The sequence below is a fragment of the Ceratotherium simum genome, chromosome 40, assembly GCF_057802395.1.
Source record: "Ceratotherium simum simum isolate JZ-2026a chromosome 40, ASM5780239v1, whole genome shotgun sequence".
Lineage (NCBI taxonomy): Eukaryota > Metazoa > Chordata > Mammalia > Perissodactyla > Rhinocerotidae > Ceratotherium > Ceratotherium simum.
Window position 1 is genome coordinate 6,491,275 of NC_141939.1, and position 18,053 is coordinate 6,509,327.

The 18,053-nt window shown below is 44.5% G+C and overlaps 1 protein-coding gene across 2 annotated transcripts in view; it reads right to left on the reverse strand.

Moving 5' to 3' along the window:
- The window catches only part of AFF3 (ALF transcription elongation factor 3), a 526,894-nt gene that overhangs the window by 38,452 nt on the left and 470,389 nt on the right, over nt 1–18,053 (reverse strand). For both annotated transcript variants that reach the window (XM_087426220.1, XM_087426221.1), the window contains 2 exons: nt 10,811–10,997; nt 2,973–4,067 (listed from right to left, as the gene is read on the reverse strand). In XM_087426220.1, coding sequence (XP_087282346.1) covers nt 2,973–4,067; nt 10,811–10,997 — 1,282 coding nt within the window. The remainder of the gene's footprint in view (nt 1–2,972; nt 4,068–10,810; nt 10,998–18,053) is intronic.

Here is an 18,053-nt window from a genome sequence, read left to right on the forward strand (position 1 = left end):
ATAAGGGGTTAATATCCAAAATATATAAAGAACTCATATAACTCAATAGCGAAAAAACAAACAATCCAATTAAAAATTGGGCAGAGGATCTGAATAGACATTTTTCCAAAGAAGACACACAGTTGGCCAACGGGTACATGGAATGGTGCTCAGCATCACTACGCATCAGGGAAATGCAAATCAAAACCACAATGAGGTATCACCTCACGCCTGGCAGAATGGCTATTATCAAATAGACAATAGATAAGTGCTGACAGGGATATGGAGAAAGGGAACTCTTTTGCACTATTGGTGGGAAAGAATATTGGCACGGTGACTAGGAAAATAGAATGGAGGTTCCTCAAAAACTTAAAAATAGAACTACCATATGATACAGCACTTCCACTTCTGGGTGTATTCAAAGAAAACCAAAACACTAATTTGAAAAGATATATGCACCCTTCATGCTCACTGCAGCATTATTTACAATAGCCAAGATATGAAAAAAACCTAAATGTCCATCAATGGATGAATGGATAAAGAAAATGTGATACATATACACTATGGAATATTATGCAGCCATAAAAAAGAACGAAATCTTGCAATTTACGACAACATGGATGGACCTTGAGGGTATTACACTAAGTGAAATAAGTCAGACAGAAAAAGATAAATACTGTATGATCTCACTTATATGTGTAATCTAAAAACAAATGAAAAAAACCTCTGAATTTATGTACATAGAGAACAGATAGGTGGTTGCCTGAGGTGGGGGGGTGAGGGGTAGATGGTGGGCAAAGGGGTCAAAAAGTACAAATTTCCAGTTATAAGATAAATAAGTCACAGGGATGTGACGTACAGCATGGTGACTCTAGTTAATAACACTGTATTGCATCTTTGAAAGTAGCCAGGAAAGTGGATCTTTCAAGTTCTCATCACGAGAAAAAAAAATTTGTAACTATGTACAGTGATGGATGTTAACTGGATTTACTGTGGTGATCATTCTGCAATATATACAAATATTGAATCATTACCTTGTGCACTTGAAACTAATAGAATGTTATATCAATTATACTTCAAAAATAAAAATTAAAAAAAAAAAGCAGAAAAAGAGTAATGTTATAAAGTACTAAAGTAGAAAACATTTTCCTGTCCATCAAAGTCTCTCTTTTGACCTGTGATGGTGGTGTTTATTTGCTCTTTCATATTGTGCTACCTGAGGCATGGGGACGCACGGGGTGGGGGTGGGGGAGGCGTGTGTAGACTCTCGCAAGTACCCTGGGACCTGTCCTGAGAATGGGCGCGTCTTGCACACGGCCCACCAACAGAGGGTGTCCACTGCCCACCAGTTGTGTGACCCACATGTCCAGGGGTAAGGAAGTCCAGTCAGGCATTTCCCCTTTCCAAGGCCCACCCCCAACCCAAGACAAACCGGCGACTCCTAGAGGATTGCAGTCTCCCCTCCCAGACCCCTTAGGATTGGGCGAGATGCTGACCCTGACCCCGACCCTCACTGTGTCTGCGCCTTGGCTCCCGGGGGCCAAGGGCAGCAGCACCAGTCCAGGGAAGGAGATGGGGAGGGGGAGGTGGCACAGGGCCAGGAGTGCAAAGGGGCCAAAAGGCAGGCAGACCCTGTCCTGGGGAAACAGATAGGAGGTGGGACCACAGGTGAGTCAAAGGTCCACCTGCCTGGCGCATGCTCTATTGTCACATCACGTTTCACTTATAAAACACAAATGCAAAGATAAAATGAAGAATTTCAAGATGGTAACCACAAGCGCTAAACTCCAAGCAGGCGCCCTGTGGGGAATGTATTACGTGAGCCTCAGCCTGACTTCTTATTGAGAGACCCTGGAGCCAGACAGCCTGGGTTCATTCCTGGCTCTGCCCCTTACCAACTACGTGAACTGGAGACAAGATGCCTTAGGCTCTCTGAGCCTCAGTTTCCTCATCCGTAAAATGGGCATGAAAATAATATTTGCCTCTTAAAGCCGTAAGGACTAAATGATTTAATATGTATGAAGTGCTTAGAACAGCATCCCTCATGGGGACATTATATATGTGTTAACTGTTGTTAATGATTTTGTCCTAAATTTGGAACCATCCATGATTACTGCAATCTTTGGTTTGTCACCCATTGTGTTTTCCACTGTAGTCTGAGTTACTTTTGAAGGGGATAAAAATCCTCAAAATGGGCTTTAATTTATGATTAAGTTATTCCCATGCTCAAATCTTCACAGACTGCTGAGCATTTGGGTCTGTTTCCAGATGCGTCCCCAGCTCCCAGGTACTTGAGCTGCCTTTCTCATTCTCATGCCTCTCATTCACCCTGTTCCCTTTTGGTGCCTCCTCATCTCTGCCCCTCCCATTACTCAAATGCCCCTCCTCCTCAGGGTGCTGTTCTCAGGCCCTCTCCACCACAAACTTCTCCTCGATCAACAGCTGTGGGCTCTGATGCTGCAGGCTGGTGTTTCTCTCCCAGGACCCCCTCCGCCACTACCTGGCATCAGGCACTTTCATATTCATGCTTCAGCCTGGCCACAGCCTTAAACTCTGAGGCTGTTGCCTTTTAGATCAACGAATGATCCCACTATCAACATCACTCCCATCTTTTCCAGCACAGAATGGGGTGCACCCCGTGTTTAGCTTTTCTACAGGCCCAGGCCCGCTGGCCTCTGCACAGTCTTGATAAAGATTTCCTGCATACCCACTGCAACATGCAGCAGGACAGCCCTTCATTTTCTCTAACTATGCAATGGGAATAGTAACAGTACCCCCCTCACTGGGAGGTTCTAAGGATTCAACCGAGTCAACGTATGTCAAGTACTTACAACGGTATCTGGCATGTATCAAGTACTCTGTGAACGTCTGTCGAGTAAGGGCACCTGTAACTCCTGCGAACATTCCAGACAGCAGTCGGCTTGTGCTCACCACCCGCCCCCAGGGTCGAGGAAAGCCCTCCCTTCTGGCCACGCCCTCAGCCCCAGGCCTACCTTGCGTTTCCTCTTGGATTTTGGCAAAGCCTTCTCGGCAGGGGCGTCGGATGTGTGGCTCGGCGGTGCGCTCTCAGCGTCCTTGGTGGCAGGGGCGCTCAAGACCCCCGGCTCCTGGGGCAGGTGTTCTGGGATCCTGGACAGGAGGGCCAGGTCAATTTTGACCCAGAGAGACCTGACCTCATCACTGTCCTTCAGCGGGGAGAGAAGCTCGTTCCGGCCGAAGGGGACCAGCGTGTAGAACTGCTCGTCCAGCTCCTTGGCGATGTCGCTGGTGGTCCTGGCGTTGATGGAGCCTACGGGGGCCCGGGGGCCGCCGCCACTGCTGGTGCTGTTGGCAGCCTCCTTCAGCCTCGGGTCACTCCCGGAGGCGGCGGCGGCGGCGGCGGCCACGGCCTGCGCTTTGGACAGAGGGTACTCGTCCTGCTCCGACTCCAGGTCCGAGTCCGACGAGGAGGACGAGGAGGACGACTCTGTCTCAATGAACTCCTTGGATTTGGGGGCGATCCTGCTCAGCCCCCGCGTGCGGCGCTTCTCGCAGGTCACGGAGGAGCGCAGCTCCTTGCGGTGGCCGCTTCTGCTGTTGGCGCAGGGCCTGGCTTTGGCGGGCTCCGGCGGGGTCACCACGCTCGCGCCCAGGGCGTCCGCGGGCTCCTCGGGCCGGTGGCAGCTGGCGCCGTCGCCGGCGGAGGTCCTCTCGGCGCGCCTGGTGGGCTTCTTGCCCGCGGCCCTCCGGGCGGGCGCAGGCGCGCTCGGGGCGCTGGGCACCGCGGGCGGCGGGGCGGCTGGCGTCCCGGGCACGGCCACGGCCGCGGGCGGGGACTTCTGCTTCACGCCCTTACTGCCCGGGGCCTTGTTCGCTGTCCTCGGCCTCTGCTCCTCCTTGCAGGCGCTCTTGACGTCCTTCTCGCGCGGCCCGGGTGGGCAGACGTCGGGAAGCTTCCCGCAGTCCGGCACGTCGTCTTTCACCGGGGTGTAGTACTGACTGCTCTCGGGCCCGTGGCTTTCATTTTGGATCAGAATAGGCGGCTTGTGAGGATTAACTTTGTTGAGCCATTTATCCAGCTGCCACTTGTTAGAGGACGCTGGTTCAGCCTAAAAGCAGACAACCAGCAACAACAAAACATCTTTTATTACAGACTCACTTGGAAGGGGCCTGGCTGTTTTTATCGTCACTTACTCCTCTAGGCGTATGAGCAGAAACGAATCGGCTGGAAGCAAAAGGAAAATGGAGACCATAGGTGTGTGTGGCGCTCACCTGGTGTACAGGATGCGGGGATGGCCCCCCTCCCCTGTCCTAGGGCACTTACGTGTCAGTGCAACAGTTTGAGGCCTTTGGAAAAATAAGGGGATAGCACTGTGCTTCATTAGAACCCATGTCCAGCACTTCTGAGTGTTAAGCAATGTATATTTTTTATCATTATACCTACATAAACTTGAGATTCCACAAAAGTTAACTGGGGAAGAGTTTGGAGGCCGTGAGTGTTAAAGCACTCCTTTTTTGTAAGACTTAAAATTTGGGGGATATTAGAACAGGGAGCTAAGTGGAACCTATAATCCCAAAGAGTTAACAAAAAATTATGTGGTGAAGGCAAGTGGGGCATAGTTATTTCATAGTAGAAGCAATAACTTTGGGGAAGCGGCTTGTTCAGTGGTCTAGAACTCCTATTTCAAGGGCACTGGTGTGTGCCCTATATGCTTTGGCAGTTGACTTGTTAGTCCATCCTCAACCTACTTCCATCCCATTTTGCCAGAAATGTTTCAGACATGGAGGTGATGATGGAAACCTTCCTGTAAGCTGTTTTGCTAACTTAGAGCAAATCATGGCTATCACAGGTTTTAAACTCTGCCCCATAGGGTTCCAGGGGGTCAATGAATGCCCTGAAACAGCATGTGAAATGTCATGTAGACGCATTTTTCTGGGGGAGATCCATAGTTCTCATTCAAGTCTCTAGGGATCTATGTCTCATAAAAAGGTTAAGAACTAATGATGTTACAAAGAGCAAATGCTGCTGATTTCTAATAAAAGTCAATTTATCCAGCATCCATGATTATTAATAGAAAAGAGGTGTATTGATAAGTGTAGAATATATTTTAGTGATTAAGGTGACATTTTTCCTTCCATATGGCCTCCCACCCTCTCAATTCGTGGCATCTGTTGTTTCAGGGGGAGACTAGATCCCAGCCTAGAATAAAGATGACATGGCTTAGCTTTGCATTTCAAACTTGATTGGTTCAAGTCCAGAGCAAGTCAGGCTCCCTTGTAGGAGAAAAACATTTTTTTAACATAATAATTTCCAAAAGCTTGCTTTTAAGTGTCAGGATTTGTTTTTCAATATTGAGGTCCACATCAGGGCAGAGCTTGGGAAAAACCACATGCAGTAAGGAGCTGAGGGGAGTGAAGAGAGGGCAGCGTCTTATGCACAAGGGTCCTGGCTGAGTCTGCAGGGGTCCCCTGGGGCCTAGCTTAGGGAGACGGGAAGTCTCTAGTGGGCCAGAGTGGCTTGGGACCTAGATGAAGAGGACACAGAATGTGGGGACCAGATACTAGATCTATGGCAGGGACCATGGACATCCTGCTGATTCCCCCAAAACAGCTGAGACTGACTGCACTTCAGGGAACACCAGCACAGGGAGTCCAGTGACTGGGAAAGACAAGCAACATTTCGGTGGAGGCCGGCATGAGGATCCGAGGCCCTTCCCTGCGGCCGTGAGGCTGGAGAGGCCTCATTCTGGGACACAGGTGTAGGAGGAGAAACCCTCATGGCCTCGCTAGGGAGTCTAGTCTTTGACTTGACTTTTTGCTTGTTTGTTTTCATGCATCAAAAGGACCAGGGCTCCAGAGCAAGATGCAAAGAACAAAAAGATATCTTTTTTGAGCTTCTGAGTTGTTATATGTAAATTCTGACCTTGCTTTATTTTGGCTTGTCCAGGGAAAGGGAACACAGGAAACCTGCAGAGCACCCAGCACATACTGCAGTAGCAGATGCATGCCATAGCAACAGCAGGACAGCAGGACACAGAACAGCTTCTTTGCTAAGGGGAAGCTTTCACCTTCTCTGAGATTAGCTGAGTGTGGCTGAAAGCTACTTTGGTGGCAAACAACTTGTGACTTCTGATATTGTCTCTTCCCCACCCCCATTTCTCTCACTATGTGACCACTGACAGGTCAGTGACTTTTGTGTCTTAGCTTCCCTAGACGAACGGGGCATAGAAATATGAACGGATACTGAAGGGGTCTCTTGCAGAAAGGGTACCCATCTTGAGAGAGGGTGCACACACTTGTGGCAGAGCACACCACTCACCCTGGCCCTACCATCCTGTTTAACACTAGCTCTCCCTCATGCCCGCAGTCCTGTGCCTTCCACAGCTCATAGCTCTTGTGAGAGAACGCAGGGTTCTACGTGTAGCCAAACTCAGTTGCACATGGGGAGATTTGCACTAAAACTTCCTGATGGGACCATTAACAGTGAAAGGGAAAATTTAATAAATTTAGTACAGGCCCATTGCCTGATGTGCGTTAGCGTCATTTTTTCTGTACTTCACAGCTGAAGAAATCAGTCTGAGGTACCATTTTCAACACACCGCTAAATCACGCTCCCTTTCTCAAGGATCTACAATGACCTCCTATTGTCTCTCAAATGACGTCTAAATTCCTCAGGCTGGCGTTCAAGGGCATCCATCATCTTACAGTCATCTTTCACTGCCAGAACAGATACAGTGTGCCTCTCACTTTACAAATATCATCTAACTTAATCCACACAGATAGGAAATATTATCACCCCTAATCTGTAGATGAGGCTCAGAGAGGTTAGGTGACAATGTCCAAAGCTGCAGTGCTACCAGGCACCACCAAGACTAGACCCATGTTTGTCTAGGTTTAAAGACCAGATTCCCTCCCCCCTGCTTTGCCTAATCTCCCATGACGCTCTGGCAGAGCCTCGTGAAAGGAGGGCCTCATTCCTTTGAGAAGTGTTGGCCTTCAACCTAAAATGATAGAATTAGATCTGATTTTGGGAGAACAGCACTAACTCTCCAAACAATACCTGTTGCCCTCTGTTATCCTCAAGGGCATAGTCGTTTGATGTTCATATTTGTTTCCTGTGTATATGTCTTGTGTTTTCAATAAAGCCAAATACCTTTTTCAGGCAGGGGCCAGGTCTCTGTTTCTTTGTATTCCTTGTAGCGTCTATAATAGGTTAGGGAGGCAGATTGCTATGACTCTGCTCCTAATAAGAACAACTCACAATGGGCTGTCACTCAAATTTATTCCTTAGAATAACCTCATAGATTAGGCAGGACAGGAATATCTGCCATTTTGGGGATGAGGCAATTGTGGCCAAGGAAGCTTACATGGTTAAGCGTTAAGTGGCACTGGAGGAGGGAAAACTCAGGGCTTGGGACTCGCGTCCACTGGCATGCTGCTGGCTCTGGTCCACTTCCTGAGCTGTCCACCCAGGTTTCTGCCCAGTGTTTCTGTTTGTCTGCTCGCTCGCTGCGTTATATTTGCAGCCACGACTCTGCTCCCTGATTAATCTTCCCTCTGATTCATGCACAAGCTCTCCACCGTGTGCCTTGGTTCCTGCTTCACCTGCATCCTTCATAGCGCTCCTTGTCAGGTACCCCATAGACTCCTAATTAAGGAGAAGCTTGTTGAATCAATGAGTAACTTGCATCACATTTCTGCTGACTTTCAAGAACGATCTAGGGCAGCATTTTCCAAAATGTGCTTTTAGTTCATATATTCCATGAAGAAAGGTTTCCATGGTCAGGTAAGTTTGGGAAATGCCACAATGGGAAAACACAGCTTACATGAGCAATACTATGGGCTGGGCGATGCCCTAGAGTAAAGAGATGGGTTACACCTACTTTATCCTGGCACTCCTCAAAATCATGCGACCAGGCTCTTTTTCTCCCATGTGGTACCTATCACCTGGACAACACCGGTGTCGGGAGCTCCGTGTGCTGGTGTAAACGTGCCAGCTGAGGGAGAAGGCACTTTCCCCCTGTAAAGCTGACATGAAAGGACGTACCATGCCAGGAAAGAAGATGAAACTCAAGTGAAGAAACTTAGGCTGAGAACAACTAAGCAAACATCAGGCCATAGAGAGGGGATCTGCAGTGATGGGAACATTGTTTACAGCAGCTCTTTCATGCTAGCTGGCAGATACGGCGTTCTACTATGGTGATTCATGTAAAATGCAGTGGCTTTCTCCCACCACAGCCATCAAGAACAGCTCAGATGAAACTCAGCTGAGCCGAGTGGGTTTCCCGCACTGGCACGTGGAGGGAGAGAATGCAGGTGCCTTGGACCATCAGGAGTACCTCCTTCTCCTCCCACATTAGGATGTTCCCAGCAGGGGAAGTGAGGGCTTCCTCACTTTGCTTCAAAGCAGCATAAACCGGTCTGCGCAGTGGAATGTGAAGTGTTTGGCTATACAGAGCCTCACTGTCTTGTGGGGTTCAGGGAAAAGAGTCTCACTGCTCTCTAAAAGGTGACCTGGGCCAGCTGAGTCGGAGTGAAACGGTGACCCTGAGCAGGGTCAGCTGGATAATGCTACTTTCCGTCTGCGATTTTCATTCTGCAAACTCATTTTATTTCTAAAGGGCGCGTGTCTGTATTAATCTTGGGAAAAATGTTAAAAGAAGACTTACTTGCATTCCAACGAATACATTTCTTTCCAATAGAAAGAAGTAACACGCAATGTGGCTCACACATCCCTTGCTACTTCTCATTCTCTCTGCGTAGAGAATGGGAATTGAAAACTAATTGGCCTCAGGCAACTTAAACTTTCAGGCCTGCTTTAGTAGGCTCATGCTCGCTCCTTAGCCAGGGGCCTCTGATAGCTGCTGGAAGAAATGATGAGAGCTTCCTTTCATCACCAAGGAGTTCAAGTCTTTGTAATTATCTCAGTGACATTTAGAAAGAATTTGCTTAAAGCACTTTATAACTGTACTTCTCTTAGGCTGGGTTTCAGCCTCATTCAGGAGCTCTAGGATTCACATTTCAGCATGCAAATTAGACTAACATTCATGAATTTAACCTTCAAAGTCACAAAGAAGAGCCTGGATGGGGGAGTGGTCTTCACAGACACTAACACGTTTTGTCCACCTCCCCTGCGCCCCTTGCTCTATGCAATGTCCCTGGAACCCAGTTATTTCTTATGACTAAATATGCTGGAGTTTCTCAACAAATTATAGCATAAAGCTGGCTTTGAAGAAGCCTGTTTAACTCCTTTATTTTCTTTAACTCCTGTATTTTTTTTGTTTCACATATTCCCATTAGTATGTCAGGTCTATGAAGACTGGGCCCTTTTCCGTCAGATAATTGGCGTATCTCAGAGCCAAGCACCATGTCTGTGGCAGATGCTCAAGTAAATATTTGTTGAATGAATGCTGAATGAGTGAATGAATGAAATTATGAAGAAGGAATAATAATTTAGTTTCTGGGAAAAGTCAGGGTTATATCAACCTACGGCTTTTACAGGTTAATGTTGCTAAGGGCCTTCCCCTTATACAGGTAGATAGCGATAGAAAGAGAGAGAGAGAGATGGTGGGGGGAGTGAGCCTCATGGAAAGGAGACAAAAACGCGAGAGAGATGGAGAGGGCTTATTTCAGGAGGATGAATGGAGAGCTCTCAGTGCAGAGCAGAAAGGTGCTGAAGAAGAAATGTGGGGAAAGACAACCTCCCTGGTTTCTCAGTGCTCCTGCAAAGAGCCTCAGCCTCCTGAGAGGAGAGTGAAAGGGAAAATCCTGCGGGAATTTAAGAGCCACTCTGTGAACTTGAGATAAAAACACAGCTGCTTTCAGGTGAGATAATGTCCTAAGGCACAGGTACAAAAGCTGGAAACGTGAGTTGTGCTGGCTCTTAACGTGCTCCCCTCTCACCGCCATGGTTTGCAGGATCATTTCAGAGCCTATTTAGAAATGTGGGCCCCATAGTGGTACAGAGCGTTGTAGGTAAAAAAATTAAATCCTATGATCCATGGTAACGTCAAATGTTTATACACTCAAGAAGAAACCAATTTATTCCTTCTTTAGAAATCGAAGCCTACCCTTACAGATCCACAGACTTGAGAAGCTTGCTCTCAATCCTCTCCCAAGAATCTCCACCCTCTGAATTACTATTTAATTTCCCGTTTAAAGTAGAAAAAGCAATGGTTTTTATTGGTACCTTATAATGTTTTTACATGGGGCACCTAAATCTTCCATATAGATACTCATTATAGCTATAAAAGTTTTCATTATTATTTGTAGGTTGATGCTAATTTTTCTTTTTATATTTTCACAAAGAAAACACAGTTAGGAAGGTTTTATTAATATTTACAGCCCTTGTTCTTCTAATCCGTGACAAACTGCAGAAAGGTAAGATTCTAACCATGTCTAATCTACAAAACTCCTGTGATTTACGGGTGGCCCCACTTCCTGGGCGGTGAACTGCCCTGTCTGCTTACTGCCTCTGCTGACCCTTAGGGAGACCTGATCCATAGGTTATTTCCAGTCAGTGATGTTTACGGCATACTTGGAAACTTCTGGAAGTCAGGATAGAGACTTTTGAACAATGAAAGATCAAGTTTCTGTACTTCAAAGGAAGCTCTGTAATTAGGAGAACTGCGAGGAGGGGACAGAGTGGGGAAAAGGATGAGCCCAAACAAGCCCAGACAGACTGCCAAGGGGTGGTGGCCTACAGGGGTCACGGCTGGCAGGCCGGTCCTCCTGTCACAGCACGGAGGTGGGGGGAGGTGGTGAGGTGTGAGAACCAGGACTCCTCGGGTTTACTGTCTTCACAGGGAGAGAAACACGCAGGTGGGGGCTCTGGGTCAAGCGTGGGTCTTACCTCGGGGCTGGAGTAGTGGGGAGGCTTGCTGCCCTCACTCTCGCTAGAACTGCTCTCGGTCTCCGAGTCGGATCCAGAGCTGCTCTCCGAGTCACTGGAGGAACTGCTGCCACTGCTGCTGCTGCCGCTGCTGCTGCCCTTGCTGGAAGGCACAGAGGCTCTGCAGTTGGTCTGCTGGACCACGGTGCTGCCAGCCCACGAGGCCCCCCGGGAAGGAAAGGGAAGGAAAGCCAAGTGAGCAAACACGAAAACACCACCGAGCAAGCTGTCGTTCAACCAGAGAGAAGAGGCACACAGTCCACACATCTGTCAACCATCACTTGGAACTTGAAGGGCAATCATCAAGGTCAAAGGCATCTTAATGGTTAAAAAAAATGATATATATAAATAAAATTGGGAATGAAAGTTGGTGCCCCTTGGTAGCTGGCACTAGTTATTTGTGTGGCCATTTTAGAAGGGAAGGTGGTGTAATCTCAGAATAACTGTTTCTATTTTGCTGCTGTTTTGGGGAATAGCTTTTCAAATGCATCCCCAAATCCAATCATCTTCAAAAATGCAAGGAAATCCAAAATGCTTGAAATATTTTATAAAGAATGAAAATGTCTGTTTGCTTTATTTTCAGAAGTGGGCTGTCAGGAAGGGCACAGTGTTCTGCTCTGTGCTTTCATGGCTGCTGGAAGGTTCCGGAGATTTGGGGACTGTCAAAGTTACAGTCTTGCTTCCCACTTCTTCCTGCTCATAGAGACGAGTGTTGTAGTCTTTACAGGAGCTGGCTTGCTGTCTAAATAATAATTTTCCTTTAAGCCCTTTATTAAAGAACTGAAGATCCATCACTTACACATTTTTATATATTCCAGACTTTAAAATTCCACGCCTGTACAGTGGCTTATAGCAATAGCATTTCAAATCATACTTGATGTTCATATCCATGCTGAAATTTGCCAGGAAGTTATATACTCATATACTCAAAGAAAACAGGAAAAACTGACACTTTCTAATGGTAATTAATTAGCCACAAAAATTCAAGTAGCACACATCCACCCAAAGAGTGTTTGAACTAAAAAGAAAGTTTCGGTACTCACATAATATTCAACATCTTCAAAGCCCTTTATTAATTGCATTGAAACACATCTGAATCTGATCTCTGGAGGTTAAATTCTAAACCCAGAAAATGCAGTGCTCCTTTTTTTGTGCTGAGTCAGCAAATATCTGCTTGCCCCTTCCAATTGTGACCACTGCTCCAACAGGACCACCTTTAGGGAAGGCCAGGGTCCAGGTGAGCTTGCCAGAGTTTATGGTCTCAAGTGCAAAGAAGCCTGAAAAAGGTAAAGGACCCTTTATACCCGCCCCTTAAATCTGTGACAAATGCTTTGCCCAAGGACAGATTCTCATAAATCCTGGGTGTGGGGGCAGGGATGAGAGTTAATACTCATTGGAGCCCTGCTTCTCCTAGAAGAATGAGCAGACAAGAAACTATCTTGGAGGATATATCTGAACATACAGACACCTTTTTGAACTGCAGGGTTAGGGAAAAATGGGGTTTGAACATAACCTTCCCTAGTGGTTTCTATTTCTTCCACCAATGTCACGGTCCATACCCACTGTTGGACAAAATTCTTCAACCTCAGACACCACCTGCACGTTCATGCCTCGCCTGAGCTGCGGCGATTTCTTTTCCAGCCTATCATTTGTGTCTGGTGTTGAGTGAGGAATCCTGGATCTTTCGACAGAGGTGGGGGAGGGAAGGTTAGTGATCAAAGGGCTGTAATATTTCTTGCTTCCCTTATGCACTAAAATCCATCTTTCCTGTTGGCTAAGTCGAGATGGCTACTCTCAACGGAGTCATAAAAAAAAAAAAAAAAAGACTATTAGATTCTGACCAAACATGAACATCTGGGATCCATGTTATAGTTTGTCAGGAGGCCCCCAAAATACTGTGGAAAAAACCTCCAAAAAACAAACCACCCACTCCTCAAAAAAAAAACCCCAAAAACTCAAACCCCAAAACCCCGAAAAGCAAAGCAACACATGATGGAGGAAAAAGATATACCTCCCCGCCACACTTTGGAATGACACTTGCTGAAGCCTGGGAAATTAAGATGAATGAGGAGCATTTTGATTGGTTTTCTATGACAGTCAAAGGCTTTGATCACTGAGCAGTACATTCTTCCTGCTCTAATTCAAACAACAAAGAACCTGTGATGCTGGTGTGTGTGTACCTGGGCGTTGTGTGTGCAGCATAAGCAGCAATGTGTGTGGAGTTCCCTGGGGCTTGTACCACAAAGTGACTGACTGTCTTTTGAAAAGCGGCACTTTAATTTCTGGGAAAATGTCCATTACACAGTTACGGTGCTGCCTCCTTTTCATGACTGCTGTCCTACAGTAAGGAGACATACGAGCCCAAGGGGACAGAATCTCTGATCTGAACTAGATTGACAGAAAAGCCTTCTCCTTTTATGTTTTCCTTCCTTAAATTAGGAAATTCACTTAAAATGACAGTTTTACTGGCATAACTATTATTTGTTTTTAAAACAGCTGAGAAAGCCAAGAATTTTAGGTTTTTCTTCATGCTTTTCTTGGAAGGGCTGTGAGGCTTACGATGCCTCTGGGGTCAGGATCGAAAATATTCGTGTTTCAATGGTCCTGGTAGAGAATATGTCACTAGAAACAATCCATGTCAAGGATGGGAGCCTGGAAGGGCTCTGGTGGCTCCAGCTGTGCGACTGAGATAACTATCCCTACCTCCACAAAGGCTGCCCCACTAACTAGTCTTTGTGTGGGTCCTTGGGGGCAACTGGTCGTTGGGGCCTCAGCATGGCGACTGCTCTTGCCATGAGTACATGCATCTGCCTTTTGTCTGTCGGAGCAGCCACAGCAGGGGGGGTGGCAGAATAAAGTCGAGGAAACCGGGGATGGTCACTCCTGCAGACTAGCACTAATGAAAGGATGGGCTCAGCTAAGCCAGGGGGGCTCTTTGGATTCACGGAATCAAGAAGATTAAAAAGACATATCAGAAAGACCTTCCTGAAAGAAGACTTTAGGCTTTATGTATTTAAAATTGCCAACCGAAAATTTTAGTGTGCCAGCTAGTTGTCAGTTTTCCATACCAAAGATGTTTTAAAGAAATTAACTTAATTAAAAATTAACTTTCTCCTGAAATGATAACATAGATTGATTGACATGATGACACAGCCTTGGGCAATTTTTAGGGGCGTTCTTGGACCCTACGCCATTTCAGGAACATGGTGCCATCGAGTCTGCAGACATGAAAGTATTACTGAGATCATGGAATAAAAGTCTTTGTGTCACCAAACTTAGCACAGTGCCTGGGACATAATAGGCATTCACATGCAATTACTGAATGAAAAAATCAACAGGAAAAAATCCATCATTGGGTTAATGAGTTAAAAAAAAGGATTTAACTTTTCAAAAAGGTTACAATCTCTCTTTTCCAATAAAAAAATTATTTAAGGGGATTTCAGCACTTCTTGTGCTCCTCCAAGTTTAACACTTCTTCCTGTCAGAGAATATTTCTTTACACGCACTCTAAATTCCACCTGCTATAGTTTAAGCACAGTTCCCTCTTGGATGGTTTATGTACCTTTTGTATTTTGATTACATGGAATGTCTTGCTAGTTTTGTGAGTGGTCAAGACCAAATACGCTTTTGAGAGAGTACCAGCTTTATTCTACATGAGCTCTTGCTGTGTCCCTTCCTTTGGCTACAGTGACACATTCCTTTCAGAATCTGGCCTGGGCTAAGTCCAAATACAGAAAGTAAAAGAAAAGATCTGGAACCTAAATGACAAATCCCGAATCTCACAGCCAAGGGTGCTCCCGCCTGCCAAGCGTATCGTAGGGTCGGGATAAATATCCAAAGCTGTCCACAAGCTTTCAACTGACAAGTAACTTGAAGGCAGACTCTCTGCCTGGTTGGCACTGTGTGAATAGCTGAGATACCCAGCACAGTGCCTTGCACCCTGTGGGCATCCATTGGTATTTGCTGCCTGATGATATTTTAGAAGAGGCTACAGCACCTTCTCACTCAACACTCTGTAGGAACTCAACAAATGCTTGATTTCCAAACTGTAATCAGTGCCCTGGCAACAGTATTTCTTGATTGATAGCATCTTTATTGATATTAATTAATTTATAACTATAACCACATTATGAGAAGTGAAAATGATAAAAGCTGGCACAAGGAAGTTCACCGTTGCTGGAATTATCTTCCAAAAAACAAAACTGATAGGACTGTCAGTCCTATACTAAAATTTTTTTGTTTGCTCTGCAATACCATCAGGCACAATTCTTCTGTTACACATGGCTTTTGAAGCTCTTCATGGTCTCGCCTCAATCAGATCTCCAGCTTGACTTCAATGGGTCCATCCCTAAACCTCAGCCATAATAAATTTCTCATTTTGACAGTCTGCATCTGCTTACAGCTAGGGCCTTTGCACATGCTATTTTCTGTGCCAGAAAGTCCTTTCTCCCTTTCTTCTTCTGTTACCTCCTACTCACTCTCCAGGACTGAGTTGCAATGTTACCCTATTCTGTAAAGTTTTTCCCAATTTCCCAGGCATGATGGATGTTTCCTCCTCTGAGCCCCTTTAGCACATTGCCCATTTCTCTATTGTAGCCCTTACCATATTAAGGATAGGAATTATCTAATTTGTCCCTGTATCCCCAGAGCTAGCAGAGGGTCTAGCATAAATAGATTCTCAACAAATATTGATTGAATGAATAAAAGAAAAATGATCTTTGATACAGTGTGTAAGAATATATTTTGTTATACTGTGAAGTAGCCCATGAGATGTTCATAAATAGACACATGTATTTCTTTCTCTTGCTTTGGGGCTGCTGAGGATTTCATAAAACTGATAATTATAGAAAGCTACCATCTATATTATAGGTTGAAAATTGAAAACCTACAGAGGCCAGGCAGGTAACACAAATGAGTGAAGTGTCCAGGTATAAGAAAAACAAATGCCTAACGTGTGATGATAAATGACAGTGGACCATTGGCTCCCCAGTGGGAAAGGTGTCAAACCAGAGTCTTGTCTGGTTTAATGCTGCTCCCCCATGCCAGCATTTCTCTGCCATGTGGGAATGAGAGCCCAGTGTTACCAAATCCTTCAATTTTTTTCAGAGGAAGCCCCAAACCCTGATGTTTATATCAAATCTCCTAATTTCAAAATGCTAGTAACTAATTTGTAAAGTTTTGACAATGAAAAGGTTCATTGTATTTTAGCAATGATACACATCTGTAGGTCAGATGAGGCCTGTGATGCACCAGTCTGAGACCCATGTCCTATTATTACACATTCTGAAATCCTCAGATGGTCCCATTTAAAAGAAATAGACACAAAGAGACCCAAAACCAGGAGTTTTACCTCTCTCAGAGATTTAGATTAGCAGGGACAAACAAGAGGTTAATCAAACACACTTATTCTCTCAGCCTATTTATTTAAAAATTTTAAAATTCTGAAATAATTACTAATTCACCAGAGGTAACAAAAATAGTAGAGATGTCCCATATACCCCTTACCCCGTTACTCCCATGACTATATCTTATGTAAGTATACTATAATATTAAAACCAGAAAACTGACAATTGTACCGTGTATATACAGTTTTATGTCATTTTATCACACGAGTAGATTCATGTAACCACCACCACCACCATCAAGATACAGAACTGTTTCATCACCACAAGGATCTCCCTCATGCTATTCCTTTACAGTCACACCTGCCTCTAAAGCCCCTCACCATTCCTAACCTCTGGGAATCACTAATCTGTTTTGCAGCTATAAAATTCTGTCATTTTAAAAATGTTATATAAATGGAATCATATAGTGAGTCCTTTCTTAAATGAGATTTATTTTATCAGTTTTGGGTTCACATATTTTTCAGCTCTGTTGTTTGGTGCATACATATTTAAGAATGCTATGTCTTCTTGGTGGCTTGACTCTTTTACCATTACGTAATGTTCCACTATGTCCCTGGTAATTTTCCTTGCTCTGAAGTCTACTTTATTGGATAGGAATATAGCCACTCTGGCTTTCTTTTGATTAACGTTTTCAAGGTATATCTTTTCCATCCCTTTTCTTTCAACCTATTGTTATATTTGAATTGAGTTTCTTGTAGACAGCATATAGCTGGGTTATGTTTTTTTATCCTCTCTGACAATCTTTGTCCTTTAATTGGTGAATTTAGGCCTTTTACATTTAATATAATTATTGATATGGTTGGAGCTTAAATCTGTCATTTAATTTTTGTTTTCTGTTTGATCCCACTGTTTTCTTTCTCCTGCCTTCCTGTTCCTTAAAACATGTTTTAGAATTATATTTTGATTTACTTACAGTGTTTTTGAATTTATCTCTTTGTACAAATTTCTAAATCATTTTTCTAGATGCTACATTATAAATAACGTCTCACAATCTACTGGTATTGTCGTTTTACCAGTTTGAGTGAAGCACAGAAAACTTACCTCCTTAACTGTCTCAAATATTTCCTTTAAATATATTAAGAACTACATAAAACAATGTTTCAAATTTTGCTTCAAATATCAAACACAGTTTAGAAAACCCAAGAGGAGAAAAAAAATTTATTGTATTTACCCTACTTTTACTCTTTCCATTGTTCTTTCCTTCCTGATATCATTTATTTTATCAAAGTTCCTTCTTTAATCATTTCCTTTCTGTTTCACAAACTTGCTCTGGCTGTTCTTTTTGGGGAGTTCTGCTGGCGACAAATGTTCTTAGTTTTCGTTCATCTCAGAATGTCTCCATTTGTCCTTCATTCCTAAAGGAAATTTTCAATGGATGTAGGATTTTGGGTTGACAGTTCTTTTCTTTCAACACTTAAACAATGATGTGCTACTTCCTTCTGGCCTCTGTGGTTTCTGAATCCAGTGTCATTCAAATTGTTTTTATTGTTTTAACCCTAGAGGTAAGGTGTTGTTTATTTATCAGTGCTTTCAAGGTTTTTTTTTGTCTTGTTTTCAGAAGTTTGACTGTGATGTGTCTCAGCATGAATTTATTTGGGTTTATCTGGTTGGGGTCTGCTCAGCTTCTTCAATCTGTAGGTTGATGTCTTCTGCAAAACTTGGTCCCTGAGGCTCTGTCCTTTTTCTTCTTAGTCTATTTTTCTCTGCTCTGTTGTTCATAGTGGCTGTATCTATTATTCTATCTTCAGGTTTACAAATTTACCTCTTTTCTCTTTATTCTACTGTTAAGCTCATCCATT